Here is a 17921-nt window from a genome sequence, read left to right as displayed (position 1 = left end):
TAAAGATTATTTCTGGTTCAGAAAAGTGAATCAGAATTAAAATACAATAAGGAATTTGTGGTTTAAAAAAAGGGGGAATATATAGCTGACACAGAGTCTCTAAGACTTTGTGAAATAAGACAAATTGCAAAACAATACATATAATGTAACCATTTCTGTGTTTAAAGGAGAACTGGAAGACCTATCAACAAATGTGAATACATAAAAGAAAGCAGATTGTTGGCATTGTTTAAGTCTGGTGAAGAGTAATGGAAGCAAAGGGGAACTTTCAGCATTTGTTTTTTATGCTTTTGTTTGTTTTGTGCTTTATGCTTTTGTGTTGATGTGTTGCATTATCTCTCTATAAAGACAGAGTTAATTACGATTCTGAAACCCAGATAAAGGTTAAAAAGTGTAGAAAGCAGGGATAACCACTAGCTTAATTATAAATAGAATATCTACTAATGTAATCTGTACAACAGAAAACAAAAAGGTCAAAAATCTTTTCTTTAAAAGCAGAGGTAGGAGAGCCCCACAGACCTGCTGCTTAAAAGAGATACACTTGAAATAAAATTACACATTATTAAAAATAGATTATATAAGCCCATCAAAATTAAGAAAAAAAAAAAGCAAAATTCCTAGTAATTTTAGAAACATTACTTTGGGAGAGAAAGCTGTTAACTTATTTATTTTAATGTAGGCTCCATGCCCAGAGTGGAGCCCAGCACGGGACTTGAACTCAAGGACCCGGGATTAAGACCTGAGCTGATAATCAAGAGTTGGATGCTTAGCCGACTGAGTCACCCAGGCACCTCCATAATAAATTATTTTTTATAAAAAGTAGAGTCAATAACCAAGAATAATATTTTTGTGATTCATGAGCCAAAAATAAATAGGAGAAATTGAGGCACATTTTTACTAGGATGTTTCAGAGTATTTGGACAATAATAGTATCAGTAATTCTATTTTCTACAAATACACCTATCAAATTTTCAATGTCAATAGAGCATTTACAAAATTTGCTCTAATGTTACAAGAAAAACATAACCAAAAATTAAAGTCAAGCAGAAAATATTGACAAATAAGCTTTTACAAACTTAAAAATACTAAGATCCCATGATCTCAAGATACTGAACCTTGGTTGTAAACTGCTAGTACCTCCCATTAAGGTCAGTTCCTAAGATACTGGAAAAATGAGGGAAGGATACTTTCTTGGTTTGTTGGATTGGTAGGTAGCCTGTGGTAGAAGTTAACCCAGTATCTCTGTGGGAGACAAAAATAGAAGATGAATTGTTGGAATCCTGTTCTTGTTAACATGCTTACACCCCATCCCCTAATGTCATTGTCTTAAAAAGTGCCTCACCCTACATTTACCGTAAGTCAGATCTCTGTTCTAGCTGTCCTCTAGAATAAAATTCTGGGCCAGTCCTTGCTTAAATCTTACTTCTTTGCAGGAATTTGGAAAATCAGGTGGAGGCTACTCTGTCCCTTCCTGTTCATGCTCACTTGTCTGGTGAATTACAATTACAGTCTAGGGAGTGTTCCCAAAAAAGAAGCTCTGAGAGTAAGGGAAAGTGTTACAAATGAGAACATGGAACAGAGACAACCATGCAGAAAATTTAGGTGTGAAACGTACAATAAAGTGTAAAATACAATAGATGAGAAATAGTGGGAATGATAGAGCTAGGGAGTGAATAAATAATTGGAAAGCCATATTTAGAAAATATCTTGAAAAAGGAAAGGACAAATAGGGAAAAAAATTTTAAGGCAGTATGAGAAAGAAAATAGAAATGCTGACATTCCCTCCAAACAAGAGGGAAATTTGGAGAAGAGAGGAAATATTTGAAAAAGTAATTGAGATCAGTTTGTTAACTGACCTCAGATTTAAAGGGCTAGAGAGCACCCCAAAAAGAGAATAAGGAAAACCTCACTACACATACTAACCTGAAATTTAAGAATATGGAAGACCAAGAAATTCTAAAGGCTGCAGAAAGAAAGAACAAGCAGTATATAAAAAGAACAAGGAAGAGCTTCACTTTTTTTCGGCAGCAACACTGGGTACAAGGTAATTATGGAGTCACATTTTCAAAGTTGATGGAAAAGAACTTAAACCTTAGAATTTAATATCTAGCCAAACCATATTTGAAATAAGTGTAGATAATAAAATATCTCAGACATTAAAGTCCTCTGAAGATTTTTATTAAAAGGTGACATTGAAAACAGTTTTGAATAAAGTGCTTAACCAAAAAGGTAAAAATTAATTACAAAATTAAGCTGCAAGAGATTTGTGATTATTTACCTTGGTAGAGTTGATTGTTGTCTTTATATTTTTTATAAAGCCATTGAGGTTTATCCGAGGCACGATTATTGCTAATTGAAAAAATATATCCTTAATAACTGAAAGGTCTTGTTAATACCAACCTTGATGTGTTTGCAGAGGAAGGCAAGATCAAAGGATATGAGAGCATATTAAAGTTCTTATTAGAAGATGATATCTTTGATGTAAAAAATTTAAAGAGAGCCTTAAAAATAAAGTGGGATAAACTGAAATGTAAGATTAAGGTAGAAATAGGACCAAATACATCAATAAATATAATAAATCTAAGTGAACCAAAACTCCAAAATTGAGTTTTGAAAACCAAAATTTGAGAACCAAAATTAAGAAAATTACTGATTAGAATAAAGAAATCTAGATACTTTCTAGAATACAAGACACACTTAAAGCATAGGAATACAGCAAGGTTGAAAACAATAGGATTTAAAAAAAAAGAAATGCTAACCAAAATAAAATTGTTACTGCTACACTAATAAAATAAGACAAATCATTATTAGGGATTGTGAGGGTTGTAAATATGGATAGAAGATTTAGCATATCAAGAAGGTATAGCAATTTTTAACATGCGTGAACCTGATAAACTATATGAAGCAAAAATTGGTAGATTCAAATAAATAAAGACTTCAATATCTGAATTGAGAAATTGTTAAAACTGCAGAGAAAATTTTTTTAAAAGATTTATTTATTTTAGAAAGTGAGAAAGAGCATGAGTGGGAGGGGCAGAGGGAGAGGGAGAGAATCTCCAGCAGAATCTGGGCTGAGCATTTAGCCCAATTCAGGGCTCGATCTCACAACCCTGAGATCACAAAGCCAAAACCAAGAGTCAGATGCTTAACTGACTGTGCCACCCAGGCACCCTAAAACGGCAGAGAAACTTAAAAATTATTTAAGCAGAGATTTCAGTGTAGAAATCAGCAAGAACAACAAGTTGGTCCTAGTTAACATATCAGGTTCTTTGTTCAACAATTGGGAAATACTTTTCTTAGGCACACATGGATATTTACAAAAAGTGATTTGTGTTAGGACATAAAGGTTCAGATAACATTTAAATAGCTATTGTAAAGTGATCTCTAACTACAAGTAACTTAGAAGTTACTAACAAAAAGTTTAACTACTACATACATACTTGGAAGTTAAAAATAACACTGAGTAACTTGAGTAAAAAGAAACTGTAATGGAAATCACAAATACTTGGAACAAAATGATAATGCTTACACACCAGAAACACATAAAAAATTCAAGAGAAAGTGTATTAGAAAAAAATCTTTTAAACAGTTCGCTAGGTGTCCATCTTAAGTTAGAAAAAGGAACAATGGAATAAATTAGAAGAAATCATGAAAATAGGGGCACCAGTCATTAACATACAAAGACAAAAGTTGCCTGTTTTGAAATAAAAAATACATCTCTAAAAAAGACTGGTCAAGAAGATAAAATTATGAGAGAAAATGGCATAATTGCAAGTAGAGAGTAAATCATTAGTGAATATCTTATGCCAACTATTCTGAAAACTTAGGTGAAATGGAGAAATTACTGTAAAAATCATAAAGTAACGACCTTAGGGGCACTTGGCTGGCTCAGTTGGTAGGTAGAGCATGTGACTCTTGATCTCAGGGTTGTAAGTTTGAGCCCCATGTTGGGTGTAGAGATTACTTAAAAAAAAAAATAAAACCTGACTTAAAAAGAAACAAAAAGCTTGAGTAGTCTTGTTACTGTTAAATGTAGATCTGGTTAGAAAGATTTCCCCATGGGACACCTGGGTGGCTAAGTTGGTAAGCGTCTGCCTTCGGCTCAGGTCATGATCCCAGGGTCCTGGGATTTTTTTTTTTTAAAGTAATGATATGACTAAGATAGATTTTTGCTAGGAAGTTAAGGAAATATTTTAAAATCCACAAGTATATAATTTTTTTAAAGATTATTTATTTATTTATTTGAGAGAGAGAGAGCATGGGGGGGGGGGGGGTCAGAGGGAGAAGCAGACTCCCTGCCAAGCAGGGAGCCCGATGTGGGACTCGATCCTGGGACTCCAGGATCCTGACCTGAGCTGAAGGCAGTCGCTTAATCAGCTGAGCCACCCAGGCGCCCGCCACAAGTATATCATTTTAATAATGAAAGAAGATATCTGGAGTGGGGGGGCGCCTGGTTGGCTCAGTCTGTTAAGCATCCAACTCTTGATCTCAGCTCAGGGCTTGATCTCACGGTCGTGAGTTCAAGCCCCACATTGGGCTCCATGCTGAGCATCAAGCCTACTTTACGAAAAAAAAAAACAGGTGCACAAAAAGCATTTGACAAGATTTAACCCCAGTTCATTAAGGAATTGCCTCAGGAAATTTGTCTGAAGGAATTTCCAACTGAGTATTTAGAAAAGAAAAAAACACGTTGGGAAAACTGGACAGCTACATGTAAAAGAATGAAGCTGGACCACTTTCTTACACCATACACAAAAATAAACCCAAATGGATTAAGGACCCAAATGTGCAATCTGAAACGATAAAAATCCTAAAAGAGAGCACCACAGGCAGTAATTTCTCTGCTATCTGCCACAGCAGCATTATTCTAATCTGTCTCCTCAAGCAAGGGAAACAAAAGCAAAAATATAAAAAAAAAAATCTAAAAAAAAAAATAAAAAATAAAAAATAAATAAAAAAAATAAGAAATGAAAAAAAAAGCAAAAATAAACTATTGGGACTTCATCAAAATAAAAAGCTTCTGTACAGTAAAGGAGACAACAAAACTAAAAGACAACCTACTGAATGGGAGAAGATATTTGCTAATGATATACTTGGTAAGGGTTAGCTTCCAAAATACATAAACAACCTAACACACAAAAAATATAATCCAATTTAAAAATGGGCAGAAGGCATGAACAGACATTTCTTCAAAGAAGACATACTACAGATGGCCAACAGACCTATGAAAAGACACTCAGCATTACTCTCAGCATCAGAGAAATGCAAATGAAAACTATAATGAGATATCACCTCACATCTGTCAGAATGGCTAAAACCAAAAACATAGGAAACAAGTATTGGCAAGGATGTGGAGAAAAAGGAACTGTCATGCGCTGTTGGTGGGAATGCAAACTGGTGCAGCCACTGTGGAAAACAGTATGCTCAGAAAATTAAAAATAGAACTTCCATATGATCCAGTAATTGCAGTACTGGGTATTTACCCAAAGAATATGAAAACACTAATTTGAATGGATGGGTGCACCCTTATGTTCATTGCAGCATTATTTACAATAGCCAAATTATGGAAGCAGTGCAAGTGTCCATTTATAGATGAATGGATAAAGAAGATATGGTATATATACAGTGGAATATAACTCGGCCATAAAAAAGAATGAAATCTTGCCATTTGCAACAACATGGAGCTAGAGAGTATAATGCTAAGCAAAATAAGGCAGAGAAGGACAAATACCATATTATTCACTCAAATGTGAATGTAAAAAACAAATGAACAAATTAAAAAGACAAACTGAAAAAAAACAGACTTGAAACCAGATCTGGCTAAATCAGATGTAAGAAACAGGTGACAGAATTCTAAGGTGATTGAGTGCTATGTTGAGAATGTCTTGTAAGGAGTTCAAAAGGGCCATTTGTTTTTCTTTTCCATTTTCATCTCTAAGATAATATTTTTAGAGCTAAAATTGTTCAGTTACTTACCTGAAGGTAATGCTCCTTTTGAAGTGGTTCTTTTAGGCTTAAAGAAATGTGATGGTTTCTTTCTCTTTAAAACATGTAAGAATACGTGAGATACTAAGATTTATTTCTTTTATATAAATATTTGCTTCTTTGATCAAAGCAGTTGCTTGTAAACCAGGAGCTTTGCCATTGTTTCAGGCAGAAAGTAACATCAGGTGTAGTGCCATTGTAGTATTCTGTCAAACTATTTTTTAAATTATGTCCTGCAGTTATTCCATATAAAAAAGTATTTGTTGCTTAGCTTTTGCCTTTCAGGACAGTTTGAGTAGAATTTATTCTTTTTGTTAGAGCATACCAAATTCTCATAAAGTAAGAAGCAACAAATTTTTATGCTACTGTTTAATTTTTGCTTTTTTTTTTTTTTTAGAATTCAAGGACTTAACCTGAACACAATATGTTTTTCTTATTGAAACATCATAGACTGTGATAAGGCTTATAGCAGTAGAAATAGAAAAGCGGGATAACCTAGAGAGACGTCATGATTCAAGAAAGCCTCTAGCTCTCTTTCATCCTCCTGGCTCTTGGTCCAAAGGCAGTATTTGTTGTATTCTGAAGCCAAATGTAAAACAATAATCATCTATTTTAAATTATCAGTAACTCCCTTCAAAGTCTAAAGACTGTATTAGGATAGACTTTTGAAAAATCTTATATTTATTTTAGAAAAATTTATTTTTCATTAGAAAATTACTTTTTTACATTTAGTTATTCTGCTATGTTCTCTACTAGTATATGTTACAAATATGATTCTGAAAATTGGAATACATCGTGTTTAATTCTTGTATAACTCAGAATTTTTGTTTACGATTGTTGTTCCCCTTAGAGATAAATACCTTTCTGCTTAAATCTGTATAAATTTTTGGCAAGATTGATAAAGTGGTTAGAAAAAGAGAGCTGCACTTTAGCTCGTATTGGTGACTGTTGTTTAGGAAGCAGTACCACCGGAGCACCCTTTCAGTGCCATGAAACAAGAACAGCAGAGGAAATGGATTGAAGATTTGAACAGGCAAATAGAAGATGATCGGCAAAGAAAAATTGAGGAAAAAATTACATCTTCAAAGGTAACATGTGGATGATACAAAGGGAAGAAATAATTTGAGTCTTTAATCATAAACCTAAAAGTATCCTAGAACTATTTGACAAGACTACGGTATTCAAATTATTACACATTTGCTCTTGCAAACCTTTTATGGAATGCATTAGTAAGTGCTTTTGCATAGTTTCTTAAAACTAGCTTTTTAGGAATTTCCTAATTCTTTGAATTTCTCATATTCTTCATGTTATCTAAGTATATATGGAATCAGTAAAGAATATAACTTAATTTTTATGATGCTTATTCTGCTCTATGGTGACTTTTAAAAATGGTGTTTGATTATCGTTTTAGGACAATTAGAAAAATTCTTAGTAATTCTTATTTATCATGATTAGGGTGAGGAACATGACAGATGGGCAATGCATTTTGATTCATTGAAGAACTATCCTGCTTCTCAGTCTCAACTGTCCTCTCGGTCAACACACAACCAACCAGAGTACTTCTGTGTCTCTCCGGACACTCAGGAACTGGCTGATATCAGCAGTGTTTATACACCTACGACTGGAAGTCAGGTTGAACCTTCAGAGGAGGAGCATATAGCAAAACCTGTTAGAGATAAGGCCATGGCAAACAGTCAGAAAACAAAGTAAGTTTTTTTTTCAGTATTTATTAATGTTTAAGAAAGTCTGTGTGCTTTATTAAAAGGACTGTCGTTATATTTATAATATGTGTTAATTTCAGGTTTGGTATTTTTCTTTAAAGTAGAGATGACTAGTGGATATATCTGAAACAAAAATGATTTAGCATCTTGTTAGGTTTAACCTTTTGGGGGTTTTGAATAGCTAAAGTGTTTATCTTGCCAGCTTTCTCCGTTCTATGACTGCTCTCTTGGATCCAGCTCAGATTGAAGAACGTGACAGGCGACGACAAAAACAGTTAGAACATCAGGTATTGCATTGTAAAATATGCTTCTTTGCCTTCTTAAGTAATAGTCATGGCCAGTGGATACCTAAATAAATGGAATTTAAAATTCCAATATAAATGTACAGTGCAGGCCCTGTCCAGTCCTGTGATGAATCTAATTCTTACTCCAGCTGGCATTAATATTAAAATTATACTGATGCTGAGAACCAGACAGTATCACATAGTACAGCCAGCCACCTGCCTTCCAGAAGAGAAGGTCTTTAATATATAAGCTGTATATATGAAATGGCACTAAATCTTAAGTTAGTACTGGTTATTTTTTTCATTTGTTTTTAGTTCTCCTGAATTTTGTTTAGGATGAGAATTAGTTCTTTTAAGGGAACTATATAGGGCATTGAAGTAGAATTCTGATTGAGAAATCTAGCAGATAATATAAGAAAGGAGACTAAGATTAAAATTCTCTCCTAATTTTAGTCTAACACTAAAAGGACTTAAAATTCTAAATAATTCTTTAAAACCTCGGATACAGGGGCGCCTGGGTGGCTCAGTCGTTAAGCGTCTGCCTTCTGCTCAGGTCACGGTCCCAGGGTCCTTGGATTGAGCTCCACATCGTGCTCCCTGCTCCACGGGAAGCCTGCTTCTCCCTCTCCCACTCCCCCTGCTTGTGTTCCCTCTCTCGCTGTCTATCTGTCAGATAAATAAATAAAATCTTAAAAAATCCTCTGATACATGAAGAATTCGGTTTAATTAATATTGTTAGTCTTAATCAGTAAGTGAATTACAGAACGTCTGCTCCTTACCAGGCACTATGCTAGGTGCTGAGATTTTTTTCTTCAGTTGTTTTTGGATTACTTCTTCTGACAGCCCTCCTGGTTGAAGAAAAAGCATATAGAATTTGAAAGACGAGAGATGGGACAAATACATTGGAAATTTGACATTTTAACTTGACTTATATATGTAATACTATATTATATATTATCTGAGACTGATAAACTTACTTTAGAAATACAAATGCTTCAAATGGATTTTTTAAATTTGTGACAGTGCTTTTTGTGATATATGATTTATGACTAGAAAGCCATCACTGCTCAGGTAGAAGAGAAACGCAGGATGAAGCAGCTGGAAGAACAGCAAAGAAAGAAGGAAGAACAAGAAGAGGAGCGTCGCTTAGCACGGGAACGAGAAGAGATGCAGAAACAGTATGAAGAAGACATACTTAAGCAAAAACAAAAGGAAGTAAGTATATATTAAAAATTTTTTTATTGAGATATAGTTAACACGTGTTACATTAGTTTCAGGTGTACAACAGCATAGTGATTCAAGAGTCCTTTATGTTATGCTGTGTTCACAAGCATACCATACACACTATTATAGTACCATTGACTGTATTCCCTGTGCTGTAGCTTTCATCCGCATGACTTGTTCATTTCATAACTGAAAGCCTATACCTCCCACTCCTCTTCCCTCATTTACTAACCCCCTCTTCCCCACTACCAGTTTGTGGGTCTGGTTTTGTGTGTGTTTGGGGTTTTTTGTTTTGCTTTTCATTTTATCTTTTTAGATTCCACATGTAAGTGACTTTGTATGGTATTTGTCTTTCCCGTCTGACCATAGGTCCATCCATGTTATTGCAAATGGCAAGATCTCCTTCTTTTTTATGGCTGAATAATACTCTGCTTTCTGTATATACCATATCTTCTTTATCCATTCATCTACTGATGGATGCTTGGGTTGCTTCCATATCTTGGATATTATAAATAATGCTGCAGTAAACACAGGGGTGCATATATCTTTTGTTTCCTTTGGGTAAATACTTTATAGTGGAATTACTGGATCATGTGGTAGTTCTACTTTTAATTTTTTGAGGAAGGTCCATATTGTTTTCCACAGAAGGTTATACTGATTTCCCTTCCCACCAGCAGTACACGAGGGTTCCCTTTTCTCTACATCCTGACCAACACATGTTGTTTCTTGTCTTTTTGATATTAAGTAGGGGGAGATGATATAATTATGATTTTGATTTGCATTTCCCTGATGATTAGTGATGTTGAGCATCTTTTCACATGTCTGTTAGCCATCCGTATGCTTTGGAAAAACGTTTGTTTGGGTCCTCTGCCCTTTTTTAAATATCAAATTATTTGTTGTGGGGGGACCACCAGGGTGGCTCAGTCGGTTAAGTGTCCAACTCCTGATTTCAGCTTAGGTCATACTCACTGGGTCATGTCTAGTCCAGTGTGGAGCCTGCTTAAGATCCCCCCCCCCCCCCCCCGACTTCTCCAGCCCCTCTCCCCATTCATGTGCTCAGGCTCTCTCTCTTAAAAAAAAAAAAAAAAAAAAAGAGTACCGAGTTGTACTAGTTCTTTGTATATTTTGGATAGTAACTCCTTTTCACATATATTGTTTGCAGATATCTTCTCCCATTCAGTGATTTGTCATTTTGTTTTGTGGATGGTTTCTTTTGTTGTGCAGAAACTTTTTTTTTTTTTTTAAATAATCCCAGCAGTTTATTTTTGCTTTTATTTCCCTTGCCTGAGGAGAAAGATCTAGAAAAATGTTGATAAGGCCAGTGTCCAAGAGGTTACTGCCTATGTTTTCTTTAAGGAGTTTTATGGTTTTAGGTCTCACAATTTAGATCCATTTGAGTTTATTTTTGTGTATGGTGGAAGAAAGTGGTCCAGTTTCATTCTTGTGCATGTAACTGTCCAGTTTTCCCAGCGCATTTTTTTTTTTTTTTAAAGATTTTATTTATTTATTTGACAGAGAGAGAAACAATGAGAGAGGGAACACGAGCAGGGGGAGTGGGAGAGGGAGAAGCAGGCTTCCCGCAGAACAGGGAGCCCAATGCGGGGCTCGATCCCAGGACCCTGGGATCATGACCTGAGCTGAAGGCAGACACTTAACGACTGAGCCACCCAGGCGCCCCTTCCCAGCACTTTTTGTTGAAGAGATGTCTTTTTCCCACTGCATATTCTTGCCTTCTTTGTTGTAGATTAGTTGACCTTATAAGCATGGTTTTATTCCTGGGCTCTCTGTCTTCTGTTGATCTGTTTTGTGTCATTACTGTAGTATTTTGAGTACTAGCTTTATAGCATGTATGGCTTGAAATCTGAGATTGTGATACCTTCAGCTTTGTTCTGCTTCTTCAAAATTGCTTTGGCTATTTGGAGTCCTTTGTGGTTCCATACAGATTTAAGATTATTTGTTCTAGTTCTGTGGAAAATACTATTGGTATTTTGATAGGGATTGCATTGAATCTGTGGATTGCTTTGAATAGAATGGACATTTTAAGTGTTAATTCTTCCAATCCATGAACATTGGTAGTATTTATATCATAAATAGCATTATAGAGTAAAAATGGATTTTTTTTTTTTAAGATTTTATTTATTTATTTGACAGAGAAGAGTTAGCGAGAGCAGGAACACAAGCAGGGGGAGTGGGAGAGGGAGAAGCAGGCTTCCCATGGAGGAGGGAGCCCAATGTGGGGCTCGATCCCATGACCCTGGGATCATGACCTGAGCCGAAGGCAAATGCTTAATGGCTGAGCCACCCAGGTGCCCCCAAAATGGATGTATTTTTTTTTTTTTTTAAGATTTTATTTATTTATTTGAGAGAGAGAATGAGAGAGAGCACATGAGAGGGGGGAGGGTCAGAGGGAGAAGCAGACTCCCTGCCGAGCAGGGAGCCCGATGCGGGACTTGATCCAGGCACTCCAGGATCATGACCTGAGCCGAAGGCAGTCACTTAACCAACTGAGCCACCCAGGCGCCCAAAATGGATATATTTTTAAAGGAAAAATAATCAGAAGTTGAACATTTGCATGTATTTTGAAATTTTGAAGTTATATCCCAAAACATTGAAGTTTTGCATTATAAAGGTTCTGAATGTAAGGGAGAAGCTAGAGAAGGTTTAATTATTTCAAGTGATCGGTTCACAAATGCTATATTGCTTGGGTTTCTTTCTCTGCTAAGAAAGGCCAGTACAGCGCAAAACATGTGCTTCATTTTGAAATGTTTTCTAAGCAATGATTATTAATAAATATTCTAGATGTGCTAAGAGAAATGATTGACCTTTCTGTTTGTATCCAACAGTGAACAGGAGCATATATTTGCAGTGACTGGCTGGGATTGATAATACATTTTATTACTGTGTTAGAGTTTTCCTTTGTGCTAAATAAGAGCCTTTTTAAATAAGAGTTGATACCTGGGTAGCTAGGAGAACATCTCTGTTAAGTGGTACACACAGCATAGGTATGTTTGTGCCAAGTGCCATGTTTGAGCTGACCTAACATGAGCAAATCCTACAATGACATGTGATTGCCAAGGATTTGGGAGGTTTAGAGTCGAGCTAGAGCATAGAGCATTTCCCCTGGCCCCGGGAGATGGAGCCCAGAGCCTACATTTTCTTGATTTTTCCCATTTTCAGCCTTTACTCCACACTTAGCTGATGAAGCGGCAGATGTTCTGGGTTCTAATTTCATTATGTTGAATAGGTTGAGCCAACTACTATGAAATAACTGTATAAGTGAAAAAATATCATTTTTTTGAATTGCAAGAAATGGCCATAAACCTTGTGTTTTACCTCTTAATAATCTATTTTTAATCTTAATGGAATTCTGATGGAATTGACCACTGGTTTTAGAAAGTTTGAAAACTTTAGTAACTTCAGTGGGTAAAAGAGTTCTTATATCTGTGATCTAATAGAGCTGTAGAATATAATACTAAAATGTAAGCTCCAAAAGGGAGAAACTTTGCCCTGTTGACTGTTCTCCCAGTATCTTGAATAGTGCCTGGCACATAGTAGGAGCTTATCTGCTCAGAATAGTCAAGTCTGTACGTGTTTGATAATTGTATTTAATAATTTTGTGCACTTCAATATTAACAGGAAATCATGACTCTCGAGACAAATGAGCTATTCCAGACAATGCAGAGAGCACAGGAGGTAGCACAGAGGCTGAAACAAGAACAGAGGATCCGAGAATTGGCTCAAAAGGGACATGACACTTCTGGATTGATTAAAAATCTTGGCGGTAAGCATTTCACTAGAATTTTGCTTATAATATCTTTTGAAGAGATTTTAAATAACTGCCTATTTTTAATACCTTTAACACACCTATTGACTAAATATTGTTTAAGGGATTTCAGATCTTGAACTAAGGTAACTTTATAATGCTTATTTTATTTGGGAAATTGCCTTAAGAGTAGAACTAAATAATGTTACACTTTCCAGTAATCTTTTATAATGTAGGAAAGATGTTAGGGTTCGAAGCCGACAGCCAAGGAAGAATTCTTGAGCTATCTTTGGTGCAAAAAGGTGGTTTTATGAAAGCACGGAGACAGGACCCCTGGGCAGAAAGAGCTGCACTAGGGTCATGAGGATTGGCCCGTTATATACTTCCAAGTTGTGAGGGGTTAGGGATAGTGTAAGTTTCTAAGGAATTTGGAAGCAAGGTTTCCAGGACCTTGAGGGGGCTAGCTATTGTTGGGAAAAGGTCACTTATTATTGTCCAATAAAACCTTAGTCATGAGACCCTTCAGATATATATCAGTGGGTCTTATGATTGGGGGATGATTGCCAGCCTATATTTGGGGGTGGGCGGGTAGAGATAAAGGAAGTTTCCAGAGGAATTTTTTTATGTTAAAGTAGACTTACAGGATCATGGGGGTCGGGCTAAGATTGCCTTTTGCCCTTAGCAAAGCGTCAGCATCCAGGCATTTGAGTTCCTAGAGGAATGTCACTGCCTATTTCAAGGACTTGTCAATGGGCTGTGAGTAGTAAGGAAATTTAATAATTTTTTTCTGCCTTTGTTTCCAACATCATTTTACATAAATTTTCTTAATGTTTTGCTCACAGTAGGTAAAAGGTATACTTTTTTTACCCAATTTTTCTGGAGAAATCTATGAAGTGATCTCCCTATATTCAATAAGGGATAAAAATGCAGATCACTTTTTGTAAGAAAATTTAGGATTGCCCTTTTACATTTTTATTGCAGTGTTCACACTTACTAATTGCACTACAAATCTTGCGTGTATTTAGTTGCTGCTACACATACTTTCTGTTAATCTTCCTGAACTGTCATTATGTTGGATAATATAGTTCTCTTGCCAGTTGATAAAAGTGGAATATAATGCATCTACTAACAACATTTCAAATTTAGGACATGGCTTGGATGATGTCAGTGGTAAAAAGAATACATGTATCAGTTCTACAACCTCTCCCAAAAAGGATACTGCTGTACAAACAGGTATTTGTTTAAAAGTTGTGATTTGGTTTAAAATTTACTTAAAATTAATGTCACAGTTAGAATTAAGCTCAATTTAGAATTGAGCTGTTTAAAAATGAAAAGAAATTCACCAAAGTTTTCAATAAGGATTGGAAAATAAAGGGATTTCTTGATTTTTAATTTCTCTGTAACAGCTTTATTGAGGTTTAATTCACATAGCATAAAGTTATTAACCCTTTTAAAGGTTACAATGAAGTGTTTTGGGTTTTTTTTCTTCAAGTTTTTATTTAAATTCTAGTTAACATATATGGTGAAATTGTTTCAGATGTAGAATTTAGTGATTCATCACTTACATATAATACCCAGTGCACATCACAAGTGCCCTCCTAAATACCCATCACCCATTTAGCCCATTCCCCCACTCACCTCCCTCTATAACCCCTCAGTTTGTTCCTTTTTTTTTTTTTCCTTATTTATTTGAGAGGGGGAGAGCGAGATAGAGAGCAGAAGCAGAAGGGAGGAGCAGAGGGAGAGGGAGAAGCAGACTCCCTGCTCAGCAGGGAGCCTGACGTCAGGCTTGATCCCAGGACCCTGAGATCATGACCTGAGCTGAAGGTAGACGTTTAACCGACTGAGCCACCCAGGTGCCCCAATACCTTCTAGTTCTATCCACATCATTGCAAATGGCAAGATTTCATTCTTTTTGATGGCTGAGTAATATACCGTCATCTTTATCCATTCATCAGTTGATGGACATTTGGGCTCATTCCGTATTTTGGCTTTTTTTTTTTTTTTTTAAAGATTTTATTTATTTATTTGAGAGAGAGAGAATGAGAGAGAACACATGAGAGGGGATAGGGTCAGAGGGCAAAGCAGACTCCCTGCCGAGCAGGGAGCCCGATGCGGGACTCGATCCAGGGACTCCAGGATCATGACCTGAGCCGAAGGCAGTCGCTTAACCAACTGAACCACCCAGGCACCCTGGCTATTGTTGATAATACTGCTGTAAGCATCGGGGTGCATGCACCCCTTTGAATCAGTAGTTTTGTGTCCTTTGGGTAAATACCTAGTAGTGCAGTTGCTTGGTCATAGGGTAGTTCTATTTTTAACTATTTGAGGGAACCCCCCCGCCAACAGTTTTCCATAGTGGCTGCATCAGTTTGTATTCTCATCAACAGTGTGAGAGGGTTCCCCTTTCTCCACATATTTGCCAACATCTGTTGTTTGCTGTGCTATTAATTTTAGCCATTTGGACAGGTTTGAGGTGGTATCTCATTATGGTTTTGATTTGTGTTTTCTTGATAATGAGTGAAGTTGAGCATCTTTTCATGTGCCTATTAAGCATCTGTATGTCTTCTTTGGAAAAACGTCTGTTGGTGTCTTCTGCCCATTTCTTTTCTTTTCTTTTTTTTTAAGATTTTTAAATTTATTTGACAGAGCACAAGCAGGGGGAACGGCAGGGAGAGGGAAAGGGAGAAGCAGGTTCCCTGCTGAGCAGAGAGCCTGACGCAGGGCTCGATCCCACGACCCCGGGATCATGACTTGAGCTGAAGGCAAACACTTAAGCTACTGAGCCACCCAGGCACCCCTTCTGCCCATTTCTTAACTGGATTATTCATTTTTTGGGTGTTGAGTTTGTTAAGTTCTTTACAGATTTTGGATACTAACCCTTTTCAGAGACATCATTTGCAAATATCATCTCCTGTTCTGTAGGTTTTCTTTTAGTTTTGTTGATTATTTTCTTCACTGTGCAGAAGCTTTTTATCTTGATGAAGTCCCAGTAGTTCGTTTCTGTTGCTTTTGTTTCCCTTCCCTCTAGAGACGTGTCTAGTAAGTTGCTATGGCTGATGTCAAAGAGGTTGCTGCCTGTGTTCTCCTCTAGGATTTTGATGGATTCCTGTCTCACATTTAGGTCTTTCATCCATTTTAAGTCTATTTTTGTGAATGGTGTATGAAAGTGGTCTAGTTTCATTCTTCTGCATGTTGCTGTCCAGTTTCCCCAATACCATTTGTTGAAGAGACTGTGTTTTTCCCACTGGATATTTTTTCCTGCCTTGTGGAAGATTAGTTGACCATAGATTTCCTCAAATTCATTTCTGGGCTCTTTATTTTGTTCCATTGATCTATGTGTCTGTTTTTGTGCCAGTACCACATACTGTCTTGATGATGACAGCTTTGTAATAGAGCTGGAAGTCTGGAATTGTGATGCCGCCAGCTTTGGTTTTCTTTTTCAAGATTGCTTTGGGTATTTGGGGTCTTCTCTGGTTCCATACAAATTTTAGGATTATTTGTTCCAGCTCTGTGAAAAAAGTTGATGGTATTTTGATAGAGATGGCCTTGAATGTGTAGATTGCTCTAGGGAGCATATATTTGTTCTTCCAGTCCACAAGCATGGAATGTTTTCCATTTCTTTGTGTCTTCCTCAATTTCTTTCATGAGTGTTCTATAGTTTTCTGAGTACAGATCCTTTACCTCTTTGGTTAGGTTTATTCCTAGGTATCTTACAGTTTTTGGTGCAATTGTAAATGGGATTGACTCCTTAATTTCTCTTTCTTCTGCCTCATTGTTAGGATATAGAAATACAACTGATTTCTGTGCATTGATTTTATATCCTGCCACTTTGCTGAATTCCTGTATGAGTTCTAGCAATTTTGGGGTGGAGTCTTTTGGGTTTTCTACACAGAGTATCATGTTATCTGCGAAGAGTGAGAGTTTGACTTCTTTGCGGATTTGGATGCCTTTTATTTCTTTTTGGTGTCTGATTGCCGAGGCTAGGACTTCTCGTACTGTGTTGAACAACAGTGGTGATAGTGGACATCCCTGCCGTGTTCCTGACCTTAGGGGGGAAAGCTCTCAGTTTTCCCCCATTGAGAATGATATTTGCTGTGGGTTTTTCATAGATGGCTTTTATGATATTGAGGTATGTTCCCTCTATCCCTACACTGTGAAGAGTTTTAACCAAGAAAGGATGCTGTACTTTGTCAGATGCTTTTTCTGCATCAATTGAGAGGATCATATGGTTCTTACCCTTTCTTTTGTTAATGTGGTGTATCATGTTGATTCATTTGTGAATCATCCCTACAGCCCAGGAATAAATCCCACTTGATCGTGGTGAATAATTCTTTTAATGTACTGTTGTATTTGATTTGCTAGTATCTTCTTGAGAATTTTTACATCCATGTTCATCAGGTATATTGGCCTATAATTCTCCTTTTTGGTGGGGTCTTTGGTTTTGGAATCAAGGTAATGCTGGCCTCATAGAATGAGTTTGAAAGTTTTCCTTTCATTTCTCTTTTTTTTGGAACTGTTTGAGAAGAATATGTATTAACCTTTCTTTAAATGTCTGGTAGAATTCCCCTGGGAAGCCATCTGGCCCTGGTCTTTTGTATTTGGGAGATTTTTAGATTACTGATTCAGTTTCTTTGCTGGTTATGGGTCTGTTCAAATTTTTTTCTTCCTGTTTCAGTTTTGGCAGTTTGTATGTTTCTAAGAATTTATCCATTTCTTCCAGATGCTTATTTTGTTGGCATATGATTTTTCATAATAGTCTCTTATAATTGTTTGTATTTCTGTGGTGTTGGTTGTGATCTCTCTTCTTTCATTGGTTTTATTTATTTGGGTCCTCTCTCATTTCATTTTGATAAGTCTGGCTAGGGGTTTATCAGTTTTATTCTTTCAAAGAAACAGATTTTAGTTTCACTGATCTGTTCTAGTTTTTTTATTTCTGCCCTA

At 36.3% G+C, this 17921-nt stretch overlaps 1 protein-coding gene across 10 annotated transcripts in view; it reads left to right on the top strand.

Moving 5' to 3' along the window:
- The window catches only part of CCDC66 (coiled-coil domain containing 66), a 62679-nt gene that overhangs the window by 23753 nt on the left and 21005 nt on the right, over positions 1 to 17921 (top strand). For all 10 annotated transcript variants that reach the window (XR_010412519.1, XM_064595018.1, XM_045862148.3 and 7 more), the window contains 6 exons: positions 6942 to 7073; positions 7441 to 7691; positions 7909 to 7993; positions 9044 to 9205; positions 12851 to 12995; positions 14124 to 14210. Coding sequence is in view for 9 of the 10 variants with exons in the window: in XM_064595018.1 (XP_064451088.1) it covers positions 6942 to 7073; positions 7441 to 7691; positions 7909 to 7993; positions 9044 to 9205; positions 12851 to 12995; positions 14124 to 14210 (862 nt within the window). In the remaining variant the exon portion in view is untranslated. The remainder of the gene's footprint in view (positions 1 to 6941; positions 7074 to 7440; positions 7692 to 7908; positions 7994 to 9043; positions 9206 to 12850; positions 12996 to 14123; positions 14211 to 17921) is intronic.

The sequence above is a fragment of the Mirounga angustirostris genome, unplaced genomic scaffold (assembly GCF_029215605.1).
Source record: "Mirounga angustirostris isolate CCGP_5_RB_7025 unplaced genomic scaffold, mMirAng1.0.hap1 SCAF_1, whole genome shotgun sequence".
In the NCBI taxonomy this organism is placed as follows: domain Eukaryota; kingdom Metazoa; phylum Chordata; class Mammalia; order Carnivora; family Phocidae; genus Mirounga; species Mirounga angustirostris.
Note: the sequence above shows the minus strand (reverse complement) of the source record. Positions and strands in the feature narration are given on the sequence as shown.